The sequence below is a fragment of the Oryx dammah genome, unplaced genomic scaffold (assembly GCF_014754425.2).
Source record: "Oryx dammah isolate SB20612 unplaced genomic scaffold, SCBI_Odam_1.1 HiC_scaffold_24, whole genome shotgun sequence".
In the NCBI taxonomy this organism is placed as follows: Eukaryota; Metazoa; Chordata; class Mammalia; order Artiodactyla; family Bovidae; genus Oryx; species Oryx dammah.
This window is the reverse complement of record NW_024070208.1, coordinates 84,590,379-84,606,966: the sequence shown is the minus strand read 5'-3', so window position 1 is coordinate 84,606,966 and position 16,588 is coordinate 84,590,379. Positions and strand designations below refer to the sequence as shown.

Genomic DNA, 16,588 nt, shown 5'->3' with positions numbered 1-16,588 from the left:
AGGAACGTCTACCACGCTCGCAGGAACGTCTACCACGCTCGCAGGACGGTCTACCACGCTCGCAGGAACGTCTATCACGCTCGCAGGAACGTCTACCACGCTCGCAGGAACGTCTATCACGCTCGCAGGACCGTCTATCACGCTCGCAGGAACGTCTACCACACTCGCAGGACCATCTATCACACTCGCAGGAACGTCTATCACACTCGCAGGAACGTCTGCTACACTCGCAGGAACGTCTATCACGCTTGCAGGAACGTCTACCACGCTCGCAGGACCGTCTACCACGCTCGCAGGAACGTCTACCACGCTCGCAGGAACGTCTACCACGCTCGCAGGACGGTCTACCACGCTCGCAGGAACGTCTATCACGCTCGCAGGAACCTCTATCACGCTCGCAGGACCATCTATCACACTTGCAGGAACGTTTATCATGCTTGCTCCACGTGCCAACTTGGACCCTTGTGGAGCCTTGGGTGGCCCTGTGCTCAGCCCGCCAGACAGGGCTCCTAGGCCGGCTCTTGGACTTCCTGGCTTCTATTACTACGCACCCTAAACCTCCAAGCATCCACCTGGGAATGTCCTGCTGCTCAACTACAGTAAAATCACTGTCTTCTATTCTCATCTGCTAAACGGCATGGCTCTTGTCTGTGAGGAAAATACTCCAAACTTGAATTTCTCTGTTTCAAAGGTCGTCAGCGATTCCATCGTCCTCTTGATAGATCCACGAACATTCCTGAGTGGAAAGAGGTCTCAGCGGTCGCCTCCTGACCATCCCACCAGCAAGACGCGGCCTCCTCGGAAGAGCAGCTGCCGTCACCGAGCACCAGCCGCCCGAGGTTGCGCCGGACTCACAGCTCTTGTTTGCAGCTTAGTTTGAATGACACAGAACCAGCTGATAACATGTTCTCGGTTCTGTGAGCGATCCAACCCTCCCACCCGCTGGACACACAGGATTCATCTAAGAATCAGCAGTCTGGAACAAGAAGCCACCTCTGGGTCCAGAGTCCGACCACGGACGCTCTGCGCACTCGGCCAGGCCTCCGCACTCCTGGGGACAGAGGTCCGCCCTGGGACCCGCCGGCCTCGCGCCCCTTAGCACTGGCCTCGCTCTCAGGCCTCTGAGTCTCTAGGTTGCTCACGGTCCCCTGAGCACCAGGGACCCAAGGCCCAGCGGTGGACAAAGGCCCACGTCCAGCTCGTCCTTCGCAGGACTGTCCTGCCAGCTGCTTGCTGACGTCACTGGGCATCTCAGGGGCGTCTCCCGTGACAGGCGGTGCATGACTCACGCGGGTTCTATCCCCCAGGGCCTCAGCGCTCGGGGTCTCCACTGACTGGGGGCTTCTCTACCTCCGTCTCCCTTCCTGTCACCGTCCAGGTTCTAACACTTCTGTCCAAGATCAGCCGAGCAAAGGCATTCAGCTGCGGGGTGGAGGGAAAGGTGCTTGAGACTCTCAGGAGAGATCCTCTGGACGCTGGGATCCAGGTCCTGGAGGGGCTCAGCGCACCCTCGTGAGCGAGGGGCAGAGAGGCAGGGGCTAGCAGGAGGCCGGGCTCACAGGAAGGACCTCGAAGCCTTCCGGGCTGGCACCTCTGGCCACAGAGCAGCCAGACGACACGCAGCCCCCGCCCAAGTCTGCGCCCGAGGCTGCCCGGCGACCCACGTCCATGTCCAGGCTGTGTGCCCTGCCCACACACACACCCGCCATCTGTGGGCTTGCAGGACAGGGCTGACCACGTCACCTCCTGACGTGAGAGCCGCGCTGTTTGGCAGCCTCATGGACTAAACACGCACCCAGGCTTGCTCCAACTCCCCGCCATCACCCCGCGTCTGCCCAAGTATCCGCCTGCTTGACTGTAACTCCAGGAAACTGTCCAGCAGGAGGGGCGGCTGCAGGGGGCGAGGGTGACGCCCGGACCCGGGACCTCGGTCCTCGGGACCCGGAGCCTGAGCTCTGCAAGAGGCACACGGGTGCGCACTCAGCGCTGGCCCTGGGAGAGCTCTGTGAAGCCGCAAAGAGCCGGAGCCAGCGCGAGCCAGCCCCGCCATCGCTGGCGGCACCCGAGGACCACTCGGCCAAAACCGGGAGGACAAGGCTCTAACAACGGGAAGGTCTCAGAGAAGTGCGGTAAGGCTCTGAAAACCCTCGGTTTAGGAAACGCTGGTCTAAGTCACAATGAGAGACAATAGCCCTTTTCAGCCACAAGGAAAAAGGAACAGAGAAATCAATGGGCAAACAAGTTGCCCAGGACACACAGCAAGACTCAGAACTTCAGGCCAAACACACAGAGGGAGAGACAGGCAGAGAGAGGCGCCCCGTCCAGCAGGACGAGCAGGGGATCCCTGCTCAAAGCCCCCTTCTGTTTCGTTGTCCCTGGGACACTGGATGGAAGCAGGACGCCCGGGGCCACGGCCTCCCGACTCTCCAGGCAGCGAGGGGTCAGCCACGTTCAGAGCATCCCCCCACCCCCATCCCGCCCCGGCCGCACCTGCCTGTGTGTCTTCCTACTCATTTAGGGCAAGAGAAGACCACACAGATCCAGAAAACATCGCTGACACGGCGGGCGATCCCGGCTCGGAAATACAGGGAGCAGTGACCCAGGCAGACACACACGGTCTCCGGGCCGGCCTTGCTCCTACAGACGCGGGGGGACTAGCTTAAGGCATCTCTACTGACAAAGCACACAGAGGGGGTCACGCTGGAAAATATTTTCGAGAAATATTTTATTCGCACTCCAGAAACAGAGAGGACACACCCACAGATGTCTTACCACGTGTGTGCTGCTGGTCATTATCTGAGAGTGGGAAGGGAGCCGCGGCAGAAAAAAAAAGCGAGATACAAATAAAACAACCCCCAGAGATTATGCAAAAACCCAGAGAGCTGTGTGTCTATCAGAAACGACACCGAAAACTACCCATTGCTAAGGAAACAGAACTTAAGCTAAGGACATGAACAAACGCTAAACTGGGTTAAATACCAAATTATTTCCCAAATTAAATAAGCCACGTCTTGATGACTGAGTTGGACCCCTAGATAAATAACTGATGGTGAAACAAGCTATAAAGGCTGGACCCCGCCCACCCCGAGGGTGTCCCTACAGTCGGCAGGGCCCCGCCATCGGGGCCGCCCCATCTGCGGCGGACACCCAGACGCCGACCCCGCGGGCCGTGCCGAGCTTCACCCCCAGAACCTGCAGCCCCATCGCCGCGGCCCGGCCCAGCCCCGCACGAACCTGCCCGTTGCTGGTCACAGTCGTGTTTTCAAACATGAAGTAAGCACCGAAGAAAAACACCAGCGCGTCGTACAAGCCTAAGAGCGTCCAGTAGATGAACGTCCGCCAGCGGAGGAGCGCGTTCTTGGCGATGTCCCTGGGGGAGGAAAAGGTGGGGACGCGTAAGATGCCTACCCGGCGCCTCGCCTCATCCCAGGGCCACTGACCCACAGAGGGCCTCGGGATGGCAGAGCCAGGGGCCGGGGGGCGCCAGGAGGATGCAGCCTGACCAACACCCACTCGGCCGAGCTCCAGCGTGGGACCTGTGAGCCCCTGGGCCTCCTGGTCCCCGCCCGTCTGTCCCACTCTCGGCAGACCCCGACTCCACCCGCCCGCTGACCGGCACACGCTGTGAGCCCATGGAGCCGAGGGGTGCAAGCGGGCCTGAGGTCTGCACAACCCCAGGCCACACGTCACACTCTGCGGCTGCTGGACACACCGCCTGCCACTGCTCTCAGGACCACACCTGGCCCCAGAGAGCCTGGGGCAGCTCACAGCACGCAGCTGTCCTGGCTGAAACCACCGTGGTTGGAGCGACTATGCGGGGTGACGGGAACGTCCTGGCTGACAGGGGAGCGGCCAGCATAGGCATGGAGCAACCGTGCTGGGTGACGGGTATGTCCCGGCTGACATGGAGGAGCAGCCAGCACGAGCATGGCGTGACTGCGTGGGGTGACGGGAACATCCCGGCTGACATGGAGGAGCGGCCAGCAGACACTCGCTTGAGCGCTCTGGCAGCAGAGGCAAACTGCTTTTGAGATGTAGCGCTGTGCTACCCAGGGACCTTCCTGGACAATTCCTATTTGAATGTTTTATTCCTCAAAGTGGACTGGAGGCTGCCACAGGCAGAAAGAGGGCGGGGCCCACACGCCTGCTTCCGGAAGTAAGGACACAGGGCGCCAGGCACCCTGGCACCCACTGGTGACGGAGCGTGACGGGCCTCCGGCACCTGTCCGCTCAGATCGGGAGGAGGCGTGCAGGACCCCCCAGCAGTGTGTCTGAAACGGGCTGAGTTCGCCTATTCCCTACACTTCCTCCCGTATCGCCAGATGCACAGGACGATCCAGGCTTGCTCTTCTCTCATCTGCAGGGATGACCTAGGACAGCAACACTCCCAGATCTCATTTAATGGCTGACCTCTCTGGCGAAGGCCACGGGGCTGGCAAGGTGTCCTGACTGTGTGGGTGGAGGACCACACACGTGAACAGCTTGCACACAACTAAGTGCACACTCATGTGGGCACACACGTGCACAGGAACAGGGCCAGTGACACCAAGGCAATGCCAGTGTGAGGGGGGGGGTGGGGTGTCAGGACCCGAGCTGCGACCCTGTGCTGAGCTTCCGCAGGTGGCCAGTCAGATGTCCCCACGGGGACTCCAGATAAAACCTCCAGGGAGCCTCTCTACCCTTTCTTACAACCACGTGCTCAGTCGCTCAGTCGGGTCCAACTCTGTGCGCCCCTCTGGACCGCAGCCCATCAGGCCCCTCTGTCTGTGGGATTCTCCAGGCCAGAATACTGACTGGGTTCCATGTCCTCCTCCAGGGGAATCTTCCCGACTCAGGGATGGAACCCTGGTCTCCTGCTTTGCAGGCAGATTCTTTACCAACTGAGCCACCTGGAAGGCCCCTCACAACCACATGTGCGTCTAAAATGTTCCAGAAATAACACGTCCAATGTGAAAAGCCACAGTAAGGGCAGCACATTGGCAGCCAGAGAGTCTGGGGTGCAGTTCTAACAGCAGAAGAATCTGTTCCTTGTTATAAGGAATACTTCTCAGCAGAAAAGAGCACCCTGTTAACTTTCTTTCTCCCTGAATGGAACCTACTTGACTCTGCCAGGATCCACCAGGGTCAAGGGGGTAGACACTGTCATCTCAAGTTCCTTCACAAGGATCACAGGGAGACACAAACTGGCTTAATGTGTACATTTCAAACGTAGCATGAATCCTCTCTGTCTAAATTTGGAGAATATTCGCTTAAGCCACACTGCTTCCTGTGTGAAGGGAGGGACCTTCTGAGGAATCGTGTGTGTCGGCTAACTCTGGATGGTCTGGGCTTTTGGTTTTCGTTCCTGGTCTTTAAGGACTTCGGCCAGGCGTGGTCTGCAGGCTGCCCGGCCCTTCTGGCGTCCAGGGCGCGGAGCCCCCGGTACCTGTAGAGGGCGGGGTCCCGCTGGAGTGCGTCCATGGCGACGTGCTGCTCCACCAGGCTGTAGAGCAGGATGGGGAGGGAGGTGAAGCTGATGTTGTAGAGTGTCAGGTAGGCAGTATCGTACAGGGTCTGTGGGGCCGAGACGCGCATGAGAACAGCACCTTGGCCTGGCGAGGTCTTCGGGGAATTTGTTTAAGCATGCACATGTATTTTTCCTACGGAGAGGCCCACAAACTCGAGAATTCTCAAATGCACACAGAGCCACTCTTTTACGGAGACTGAGGGGCCAGGACGTTTTTCAAAGCATCATGATGTCGACTGGCCGGGATAAACGGCCGACCCCGCCCAGTCCTGCCACTGCAAACTTGCAGCAACAAAAAGAGGCATGCAAGTCTGCAACCCGACCTGCATCTTCCAGCTTCCATGTCCTCCAGTCTGGCTGCTTCAGGTGAAAGCAGGTCAGTGGTGGGATGGGGGTCACCTGGCCTGCACGCCCCGCCGTCCACCCTCCGCCCACCATAGCCACACTCGGGGAGGGTGGGTGAGGCTCAGGGGAGCTCGACCTCAGGCCTGACAACTCACCTGCTGTGAAAACCCACAGAAGAACTGGTATAAAAACTGAGGGAAAATGAAGCAGACGTTCTGAAAGACAAGCCACGGGCCTGTTAGTCCAAGAGCACAGTGCAAGGGGTGTCACCGGGTTCCTAAGAGGCTGGCCCGTGACACACTCCACCCCGGGCAAAGCACCCCTCATCCTCCAAGACGGGCAACGACTCTAAAACTCCTCTCTCACTTCAGGGGGCCCCATGGTGCAGCTGGGACCAGGCCGGTCTCCCCGAGATCAGAGCAAAGGGGAACTCCGAACCGAGAAAAGAGGGGGTACCCTGGGCATCAGTGTGCACAGCGAGGAGGAACTCATTCAAGGAATGGTGGGAGAACGGCCCTTCCTCAACCTGGTACAGTGCGGCTCTCAGTGGCTCTACATTCAGTTCTGAGAGCAGAGGGCTGTGCGCCTCCTCCTGGGAACCCTCCCATGGAGCCCTTCCTTCCACTCGGGGACAAGTCACCCCTGTAGCCTCGAGGCATCACGGCTGTCCAGCCTTTCACCCAACCCATTACCCACCCAGAGATGGTGAGAGGAGCAGCGGTGGGAGAGCCTTCCTACCTTATAAAAGAAGTATTGCACAAGCTCAGATATTCTAATATAGTAAAAATGCCCGTGAACAAGCAGCATCTTCTTTAAATGCTTAAACTTGGGTATCGCGTAGTCGCTGTTCCTTGCAGCCTGACGACCTTCCTTCCCAATGACGCCTGCAAGAAGGGAGCGCACGCGCTGCATCAGCCCTCCTCTGCCCCTTGCAGGTAGACACGGGGCAGGCAAAGCAGCGTTAGACTGAGCCGTTGCTGTGGGCTTCCAGCCCCGAACACTCTGCGTCACAGGCGTGCCTTAAGTGTGTGTCTGAACCCTACGGTCCTGCCTTGTCTGTGTCCCCGCTGGTCCAGCTGAGTGACAAACCCTGGCCGCTGTGAGAGGCAGGGGGGCAGAGCCCAGGGGCTTACCGATGCCCACGTGGGCCTCCAGGATCATGCTGACGTCATTCGCGCCGTCGCCGATCGCCAAGGTGATCGGGTGCTCTTTCGAAAACTTGATTAACTTAACAATCTGGAAAAGAAGTGAACGCAGACTTTCTCATCTCTGTTTTATTTTTGCAAAGGTCAACCACTAACTAGGCAGAAATGACAAAGATGCCAAAGTTAGTCAAGGAAGATGAAACAATTAAGTGCTTCAAGTGAATTATTATATTCAGTACATTTTATCCATACAGGATAAAGTCTTTTTCATGTCAAAAGTGAAACATAATTAAGCAGCTAAGATGAGAGGAGCAAGCTGAGGGGGAGGCTGAGGACAGAGACAAGAAACCCACGGAGCCGTTTTCAGGGGCTGCCCCACTCACTCAGATGTGGGGGAGGCAGACTTAAATTCGGGCAGGTGCAGTGTGTGAGCACTGCACTCCGTTAGAAGATGGTGCTATGCCAAGTTGCCTTGTATCAAGCATCAGTTTTTGAAATAAGCTGTTCTTTCAATTTTCAAATTTGTCACGTGTGCAAAACCAAATCTGATAGCTCAATGCAATGAATAATTTCCAAATTTTTAGTCTGTTTCTTCATAGTCTTTTTTTTCCCCTATATATGTGATTAAGTATAATGTTCCACGATGCAAGACAGAAAAGATGAGGGAAAAACTATGGCTTGTCTTCTTGATTCAAGACTGAAACACTAATTGGTATAAAAGTTTGAGAAGTCACTTAACCCAAAAGGTAACATGTGAAGACAAAACAGCACCCTTTGTTCCATTCCGGACATCACTACACAAGATTGATGCCCCGCCCCCAGCATGCCTCCTGCAGCCCCGCCCCCCCGCACACCTGGGCCTTCTGCAGCGGGGCCATGCGGCAGCAAAGCACAGCGCTGCAGTTCCGGCAGATGTCCAGGAACAGCTCGCGGTAGTTGCTGGAGCTCCCAGCCTCCCGAGGCTTCATGATCAAGGACAGCGCAGCTCCGTCGATGATTAAACCGTAGTCCTGCGTGTCGGCCGAGAGTCTGTCAGGTCACAGAAACCGAGACATCTCTCAGTAACCAAGTCCAGAGATTCGAGGAGACTAGCTACTCTAGGGGATACCTATCGATGCTACAAATTCAGGAACAAGGATTAAGAAAGTGGGTTTTCTTCTTCTGTCAATAATAAGACAGTCTAGACTCGGGGCTGCAAGACCTTTGACTACATTTTAAAATTGCATGTGAACTTGACGTTCTCATTTCACGAGGGCAAAGCAAACAACAGTTACAACCGTGGATTCTTGGGCAGGTCGTGGTACAACAGCAGGAGAGCGTCTCTCCTGCCATCCGGACCGATCGCCCTTTTCTCCCGACCCCCAGCCACCTCAGCTCCCCAGTCCTGATGGCCACAGCTGGCAACTCCTTGCTACTCTGCCTGTCTTGGGGAGAACGCGGTCATGATACCTCTCTTTGCTGGGTTTCAAAATTACAAGGAACATCTCTAAGCCCCAGAAGGAATTCTGCAGACCAGGTAAAGGGAAATAGCTTTGTAGTATTTATGAATGAATAATTTTAAATTCGTGTATGATTAGAGAGCCCCATTTGCTTTTGCTAAGTTAATGAAACTTTTAAGTTCAAATAGAGTCTAATCTCAGATTGTGCATCGAAGACCAGCAAGGAGAATGTTGATAAAATGTGAATAGATTGGTGAACATTCTTGAAAAAGCAGCTCTTGTGTGCTGACTGTCTTGTCTTACTTGACAAACGACCATGTGTCATTGTGCCCGCACCCCAACTCTGGCAGAGGCCCCGAGGAGTCCAAAACGTGGCCCCCGGGTGAGGCAGAAATAGGTGGGCACCGTCTCACACATGACTGTGTAAATCAACGAATCCAGCCTCGATGTGTCCTCTATCAGCAGTCTGCAAGTGAGCATGGGTGCGCGCACACACACCCCCTCTACGCAAAGACACATCACAGTTGCTGAAAAGACAAGGCTCTGGTCAGGATCCCGACCACGGGACGCTGCCAGGGACCAGAGGACCGAACTGTGCCTGCACCAGGAGAGCAGGCCACCACCCTGCCCGTGGAGGCCGCCCCGCCCCTGCGAGCGCCCCGGACGCCCGCCTACCCTGAGAAGTTGTCCCGGGTGAGGCTGGCACCGCAGCGCAGCACCATCTTGCTCAGCTCGAAGAGCACGTCATGCAGGCTCTGCTCCTCCAGACGCTTGGTGGTGACCTCGAGCAGCTGCGTGTTCCTGCGGAAGAGCTTGCAGGCGTAGCAGGTGGCGGCCGCCGTCTCCATCTTGTCGCCCGTGAGCACCCACACCTTGATGCCCGCCTTCTGCAGCGCCTCGATGGTGTCGGCCGCCTTCTCCTGCAGCCTGGGGGCAGGGGGCACGACATACCGTCATCAGCACGGACCAGCGAACCAAGCTGGAGAAGTCCAAGGACTTGGGGTCTGCTCCCCTGTCTTGATTTTCGCCCCCAAGTTAAAAAGCACCCTGGTGCTGACCTGTGATTTACTGTAAAGGACCTGGAGCTCTTCCCAGGAGGCTCAGATGGTAAAGAATCTAACTGCAACAGCCCAGGTTCAACCCCTGGGTCAGGAAGGTCCCCTGGAGAAGGAAATGGCTACCCACTCAGGTACTCCTGCCTGGAGAATCCCACGGACAGAGGAGCCTGGCGGGCTACAGTCCACGGGGTTGCAAAGAATTGGGCATGACTGCGCGGCTTCACCACCACCATCACCACCGCCACCACTGGAGTGTAACTTTAACACTTTTCGCTTTAGCTTTTTACAGCAAAGCGCTTCCTGATCCCAGATAATCCATGGGGCCGAATACTAAGGAGCAAAATGGCATTTGCTGAGCACACACTTTTCTGTCTGGCAGGACTTGCTGCTCAGAGAAGATCTGGGGCAATTATAAGGAGGCCCCTCACAAACACCGACCAGGAACAGCCAGAACCAGGGGAACCGGGGCCTGGCAAAGAGGCAACACGCACCCCCTTTTCTCTGTGCATAAAATGCACCCCCTTTTCTCTGCGCATAAAATGTCCTAATTTTGCCTCCTGTCCAATTGGAGCCCAGGTTCGCCTAAAAAACGTGAAGCGGGAGGATGCCAGCCGGGCCCTGGGACTGGCTGGCTGCGTCACAGGCTCCCTCAGCGTCAGACGCTGCAGGAAGCACTTGCCTGAGACGTCCTGCCTTTGCCGAAACCTCCCGGGAGGAGGACCGCGTGATGACCCTGTCCTACACGTGGAGAATGCAAAGCTTGCAGTTTACACGACATGTATGAGGATGAAGGGCCCTCTTGACCTTGGTCAGGCTGTCCTGCCATCCACAGCAGTCTGACATCACAGCCATGCCTGCCTCATGGCGGGGGCTGGAGGCGGGGAGGGGAGGGCTGCCCTGTCTTCTGGGTCTGAGAGGCCTGGCTGCTGACAGGCGTGTCTCAGGGGTGTGTCGTGTCTCTGTCCAGCACCAAGAGGAGGAAAGGAAAGCAAAGGATTCCAACTGGGATGATCTGGGTAGAACCTGGTGGAAACTTCCTACTATTCTAGACACAGAAAGAACATCTGTGATTTCATCATTGTTTCAGGAAAAAGTAAATGAGGTCCAAAGGGATCTGTAAAGGTGCTGGCTAGAGATTTTAAAGAAATAACGTGTGGTCAAAGCCACCCCCTCCTACATCCCGGGGGTCCGCTCTCAACATCCTGAGGTCCCAGCTCCCCACTGAGGCCAACAGCTCCCACAGCCCTTGAGAGGCCCTCGGCTGGCAAGGGTCCCTCCGCCCATGAGAGCCTCCCCACCCCCCCGGGGGGCGGCAAAGGCGAGGCCCCCCTCCCCAAACAAGCAGCCCCCTCCCGACCACCCTCCTCATCCTCACACACGACCCGTCACCCAGCCGCCGTGAACGCAGCTGCTCTGTGCTGAGTGAGATGTGCTTCCAGGAACAGAGGGGTCAGGACTTAAAATAAGAACAAAACCAGCCTGTCGGCCAACTGTCTGCTGAGACTGAGGACCCGGGGAATGCCGATCCCCAGGAAAAACGGAGGTTTTTGAGACCAGGATCTAAATCCTGGACCAATAGAGACCTCCAAGACTTTTAATCTGAGGGGCTTCCCCGGTGGTCCAGTGGTTAAGAATCCGCCTTGCAATGCAGGGGACGCCAGCTGAATCCCTAGTCTGGGAAGATTCCACATGCCGTGCAGCAACTAAAGCCGTGCACCACGGCTAAGGCTGTGCTCTAGAGCCCAGGAGCCGCAGCCACTGAAGGCCCTGCATGCAGAGCCCGTGCTCTGCAACGAGAGAAGCCCCCAGAATAAGGACCACACACCTGTGGTGGACTCATGTCAATGTAGGGCAAAACCAATACAGTCTTGTAAAGTAAAAAAATAAAAAAAAAGAACCACACACCGCAAAGAGAGGGCAGCCCCGGCTCGCTGCAACTAGAGAAGGCCCTCGCCTGCAGCCACGAGGACCCGGTACAACAAAAATAAATAAGTAGTGAACAAACACTTTCAAACTTGACGGGAAACAGAAGCTCAGTAACCTCCTGAAGTTTCTGTCCCGTGCCTTTAAGTTGCGTTTTTTTTTTTTCTTTTCTTCAAAATAAACTATATTCCTTTCCTTTCACTGTGTTCTTCAGACAACAGTGGACAGAGGGCTCTTTCCTGTCCCTCGGGCAGAGCTGGGACAAGTCAGCCCTTCCTGTGCAGAATCTTGAAAATCTGTAGCTGGTAATCTGAGCAGCTATTATGGTGAGTTTTTGCAGTCTTCTACTTAATTATTTTAAATTTCTTCAGTGAGGCATGACAAAAACTGTTAAGGTCTAAAATGTTTACACTTATATTTGGAAAGAGCTAGGGACGCATTTAGGAAGAGAATTAGTTATTGATTCCAATCTAAAGAAGAACTGGAAAACAGCCCTGTATCTTGACTGTTCATAACTAGGTGTGGAAATGCTGGCATTCCTGGTTTCTTCTGGCAAAATGTGACTTACAGCCCTCTTACTGGTGGAAAGTCAGGTATCACCCAGGCCTGACCCCTGACCCCTGCACGCTGTCACCGGGGGCAGCTGGAGAGCCTGCCCAGCCTGACGATGCCCCCGTCTCCGACCCTGGGCGGCTCCCGCTCCCCCTTCACACTATCACGGGTTCTGAGAACAAGCGCGGTGGTCTTTACCGATCCTCCACAGCTGTGGCGCCGAGCAGGATCAGATCTGTCTCTATTTGCTCGTAGGCTTCTGCTAATTTCTTATCTCGGTCCTGAAGCGCCAACTTGGCCGCCTGCAGCAGCTCGCAGATGCCTTCGTACTCTTCCGGGACGAGCCTCTTGTAGGCCACACACAAGGTCCGGAGCCCCTCCTGCCGGACACACAGCAGCACTTGACCGAGAGCCCGAGGGTCACTCCCGGAAGCGTCCCCAACGTCCGCTCTGCAGCTGAGGCGACAAACCGGGGAACCAGAGAGCCCCACCCACAGCGCTAGTCGTCTGTGGCTGAACTACTCACGCGCACACTGAATACACACAGGATCGACTGACCGGCTGAAGTGTTCAATCAAACTGGGAAGCATGGGAGCACGTAATGCAAACCGGGGCCACCGAAGGGAAGGCTTCAGTCATGAAAGCTAAGAGGGTGGCAATCCAGAGCTGCCCCAGAAGGCAGAACTGGGGTGAACGGTCAGCAGGAGCTTCAGAAATAAATAGAGCCTTGTTTGTCTAAGCAGGTATGGGACTTCCCCACATGGAAACATGGGGTAGAAACGCTCTTCTCTATTCCTCCTGCTAAGTACTGTTACTACTAAAAGCCTAGACCCTGTTTATAAAACAACACTGATACACAAAGCCAGACAACCATATTACAAGGAAAGAGAATCAGTCACCATTTCTTACAGACAAAGACGCAAAGGTCTTCAACAGAATGTCAGTAAACGGAATCCAACAGCATGTCCAAATGATTATTTACAAGACCAAGTGGGATTTATCCCAGGAATGCAAGGCTGATTCAACATACGAAAATCTGTGTAATATACAACACAGATAGAATAAATGAGGAAGAACTCAATGATGAACTCAACAGATGCAAAAAGAAAAAAACCCAGCATCTGACAAAACCCAACCCCTTTGCCTGATTTTTGCTATTTTCCAGTCACTCAGTCGTGTCCAACTCTGTGACCCCATGGAGTACAGCATGCCAGCCTTCGCTGTCCTTCACTGTCTCCCGAGTTTGCCCAAACTCATGTCCATTGATGACTGGTGACGTCATCCAACCATCTCATCCTCTGTCGTCCCCTTCTCCTGATTAAACCACTCAATAAACTAGGAGGGAAGGAACTTCCTCAACCTGATGAAAGTCACACACGGAAACTCAGCCAGCATCATACTCAGTCGGGAAAGAGGGAAAGTTATTCCCCCTGAGGTCAGGGACACTACATACCCACTTCTATTCAACATGGTATTGGCAGTCTTAACTAGAGCAAATAGGCAAGGGAAAAAAAGGCATCCAAGGTGGAGGAGGAAATAAAGTTACCTCTGTTCTCAGGTGATAGGATTTTATACGTAGAAAACTCAAAGGATTTCACACACAAAAACACTGGAACTAGTAATAGACGAATTCAGTAAAGGTGCAGAATACAAAGTCAGCACACAAAACAGCTGCATATTCCCCACACTAACTATCCAAAGAGAAAGCAATCCAGGAAGGAAACTGAGAAAACAATTCCATTTACAACAGCATCGAAAAGAATAAACTACCTAAGACTGAGTTAAGCCATGGAGGTGGGTGAAGGACCCGTAGACCCAAGACTACAATACGCTGCTGGGAGAAGTCACGGAGACCTGAGCAGGTGGAAGGGGTCCTGCGTCTATGAATTCCAAGACAATGTTCCCATGATGACCCGACTATACAACGTGGACTACAGATTCCGTGCAACCCTGATCAGAAGCCCAGGGGCATTTTGTGGGAATGGAAAGCCCACCCGAAAATTCACCTGGAATCTCAAGGGACTCGAGATAACCGACAATCCTGTAACAGAATAACAAGGCTGAAAGATGGACTCACGTTTCCTGGTTTCCAAGGTCACGGGAAAGAGATACGTAACCAAAACAGTGTGGCCTTAGCATAAAGACAGACGGAGACCAACAGAGCAGGCCAGGGGGCCCAAAAGGGGACGCTTGCACATGTGGCCGCATGACTTTTCACAAGAACGCCAAGGCCGCCCAACAGGGAGAGAACAGCCTTGTTCAACCAGCGGTCCTGAGGCAAACCTCTGATGTCCTAAGAGCAGACTGTACTCGCTTCAGGTGAAATGTGGAAGAAAACCGAACAGGTGAGGCCGCAACAGAAGGTGCCAGTCCCTAGAGACCCTCGGGATGGAGATCTCCTCTCCAACAGCAACACGCTGTGCTCCTCATTCTGGACGCAGTGCACCCCCTCCAGCCACCAAACGCCGACGGAAGGCTGCGGGGGGCTGGGCCCCACTGGAGGGGATGCGGCTGGGCCTCCCGCAGCACGCCCCCCAACCCCCCGCCACAGGAGAAGCACGAGGACCCCCCAAATCCCCGGCGTCTCACCACCGCGTTGCGCTCCACTCTGGATCGGATCTGGTCCACTTTGCCTTCTATCACTCGGGGGAATATGGAAGAATCTGCTCCTTTGCAAAACAGGTAAATTTCTCCTAGAAAACGAGGTGAGAGGACTTTCACTGACTCACCCTATGGGGAAGACGGAGATATCTTTCAAACGATGCTTTTATTAAAAACAAAACCAGGGGCACCAGTGCCAAGGCTGTCGCAGAAATGTCGACGGACCAGTTGACCTGTCAAGTGAGGAGAACGTCGAAGCCACGGACTCCCGCCCCCGCAAAGCCTCATCTTATTCCAACAACCCCAGCGTCTCAGGGAAGTCGGGAACAAGGACACTGGCTCCGGGCAGCCTTCCTCCCGTCACTTCCACCAGCTCCCTGGCAAGGATGCGGGTGAGGGACGAACCACCACAGGACCGGGCTGGGGCGCTGGGCGTAAAGACACAAGGGTGGGCCGACCCCAAATGGGCAGTGAGCTGCTGGGGCACCGGACGTGACCATCGGACCATCCTTTGTATGCACGAGAGTTACGAGAAGCATCTATGATACTATCCCCACCCCCCACCTGCTGCCCCAGCCACTTCAGTGCTGGGGGGCAGGCTCCTCCCCCTCGAGGTCAGGATGAAGGGGACACGGCCTCCACGCCCACCCACAGGCTGCTGGCACCGGGGCTCCTCTTTTACGAGGAATCTCTTGGCCTGCAAAGCACACAGCTCTGCTCGTGTAAACACCGAGGGGCTTGTCTCTGGGACCTGGGTCTCTTCCGAATTTGTCTTCAGACAGAAATCTCAACGCCGAGGAGAAGCCTGCACACTCTCGGCCCCTGACCCAGGACTCCTGGTCGTGCGCCCGCCAGCCTGGCATGGAATCCATGCGGGCGCCAGCTGTGGTCTCCACGTAATGCTCACACGTCACATGTCACAGAACAAGTTCGGTGCTGCAGCCGACTCTGCGTAGCGATGCAACCTTGAACAGTAATGCTTTGTCCTAAAAAATCCCAGAGGACTCACGGTAATGGCTTGTGAACGACTGCGATCTCCCCCCGTCCTGACCTGTCTTCCCTCTGTACCCGCTGGAGTGTGAGATGCGTTTAGCCTAAAGCTGTGGTCAAGCAGACAGAGAGCGTCTGGAGCGCAAGGCAACATGTAAGAAGCAGAGAGACGGCCCTGGGCGGCAGCTTCAGGCCTGCTGCTCCGGTCTTGTAAACAACGGGAGAGACGCCTCCAGAGCAGTGCACACGCACGGCTGTGACCGACCGGGCACCTGGGGTCGGGCAGCGCCCGGGGCTGCAGTGGCTTCCGGGGCAGGTCGCTGAGCTCCGGGCCGCGGGGGCTCTGGTCTCCGTCCTGCCCGGGAGGCCGTCACTCTGTGCGGCCGGCGTCAATGCCAGGGAGGAATCGCTGCTTAGAGAACAACTTCCTTAATCAACAGAGGAGGGAATGGCACCCACTCCAGCGCTCTTGCCTGGAGAATCCCAGGGACGGAAGAGCCTGGTGGGCTGCAGTACATGGGGGGGTCACAAAGAGTCAGACACGACCGAGTGGCTAACACTTTCACTTTCACACGTTGTTTGATTAAACAGTCAGTGTCTCTGCGGATTAACTGCTGCCGCGGAGGGCTCCAAGAGCCCGGCCTCTCCCATGAAGGCCGGAGAGGCGCCCCAGGAAATCTCCTCGAGGAAAGGGCTTTCAACAGCTCTTGGTTTCCGCACCCCAGCGCCTGCTCTAGGCTCGGCCACGCTGTTCATGGCCGAAGTGGAGCTGTTGGTGCGGATGCTGCAGTCCAGCCCCAGGTTCGAGCACTGGAGAGTGTGCGGACAGGGGTGTGAGCAGGAGGGTGTCGCTTCCCGCCGCGGTGGCCGTGAGGGCCGGCTCACAGACCACCCCCAAGACGGTTCACCTCCTAGACCTCACATCTGTACAGGGGGAGTCACAGGACAAGGAGCCTGACGGTGTGAACTTTGGCAGCCAAACACCTTCACCCCGGATAAGCCGAGCGCTCCCAGAGGCAGCAGAGGCGA

General features: G+C 55.7%; 1 protein-coding gene across 4 annotated transcripts in view; it reads right to left on the bottom strand.

The window, feature by feature from the left end:
• The window catches only part of ATP11A (ATPase phospholipid transporting 11A), a 93,649-nt gene that overhangs the window by 12,997 nt on the left and 64,064 nt on the right, over positions 1–16,588 (bottom strand). For 3 of the 4 annotated variants that reach the window (XM_040267474.1, XM_040267476.1, XM_040267475.1), the window contains exons 17-25: positions 14,558–14,661; positions 12,167–12,348; positions 9,111–9,362; positions 7,851–8,025; positions 6,985–7,087; positions 6,590–6,735; positions 6,007–6,066; positions 5,426–5,553; positions 3,235–3,370 (exon numbers count right to left, since the gene is read on the bottom strand). In XM_040267474.1, the coding sequence (XP_040123408.1) occupies positions 3,235–3,370; positions 5,426–5,553; positions 6,007–6,066; positions 6,590–6,735; positions 6,985–7,087; positions 7,851–8,025; positions 9,111–9,362; positions 12,167–12,348; positions 14,558–14,661 (1,286 nt within the window). Of the gene's footprint in view, positions 1–2,635; positions 2,797–3,234; positions 3,371–5,425; positions 5,554–6,006; positions 6,067–6,589; positions 6,736–6,984; positions 7,088–7,850; positions 8,026–9,110; positions 9,363–12,166; positions 12,349–14,557; positions 14,662–16,588 lie in introns of those variants that run through there. The other variant, XM_040267477.1, reaches the window with a different exon arrangement.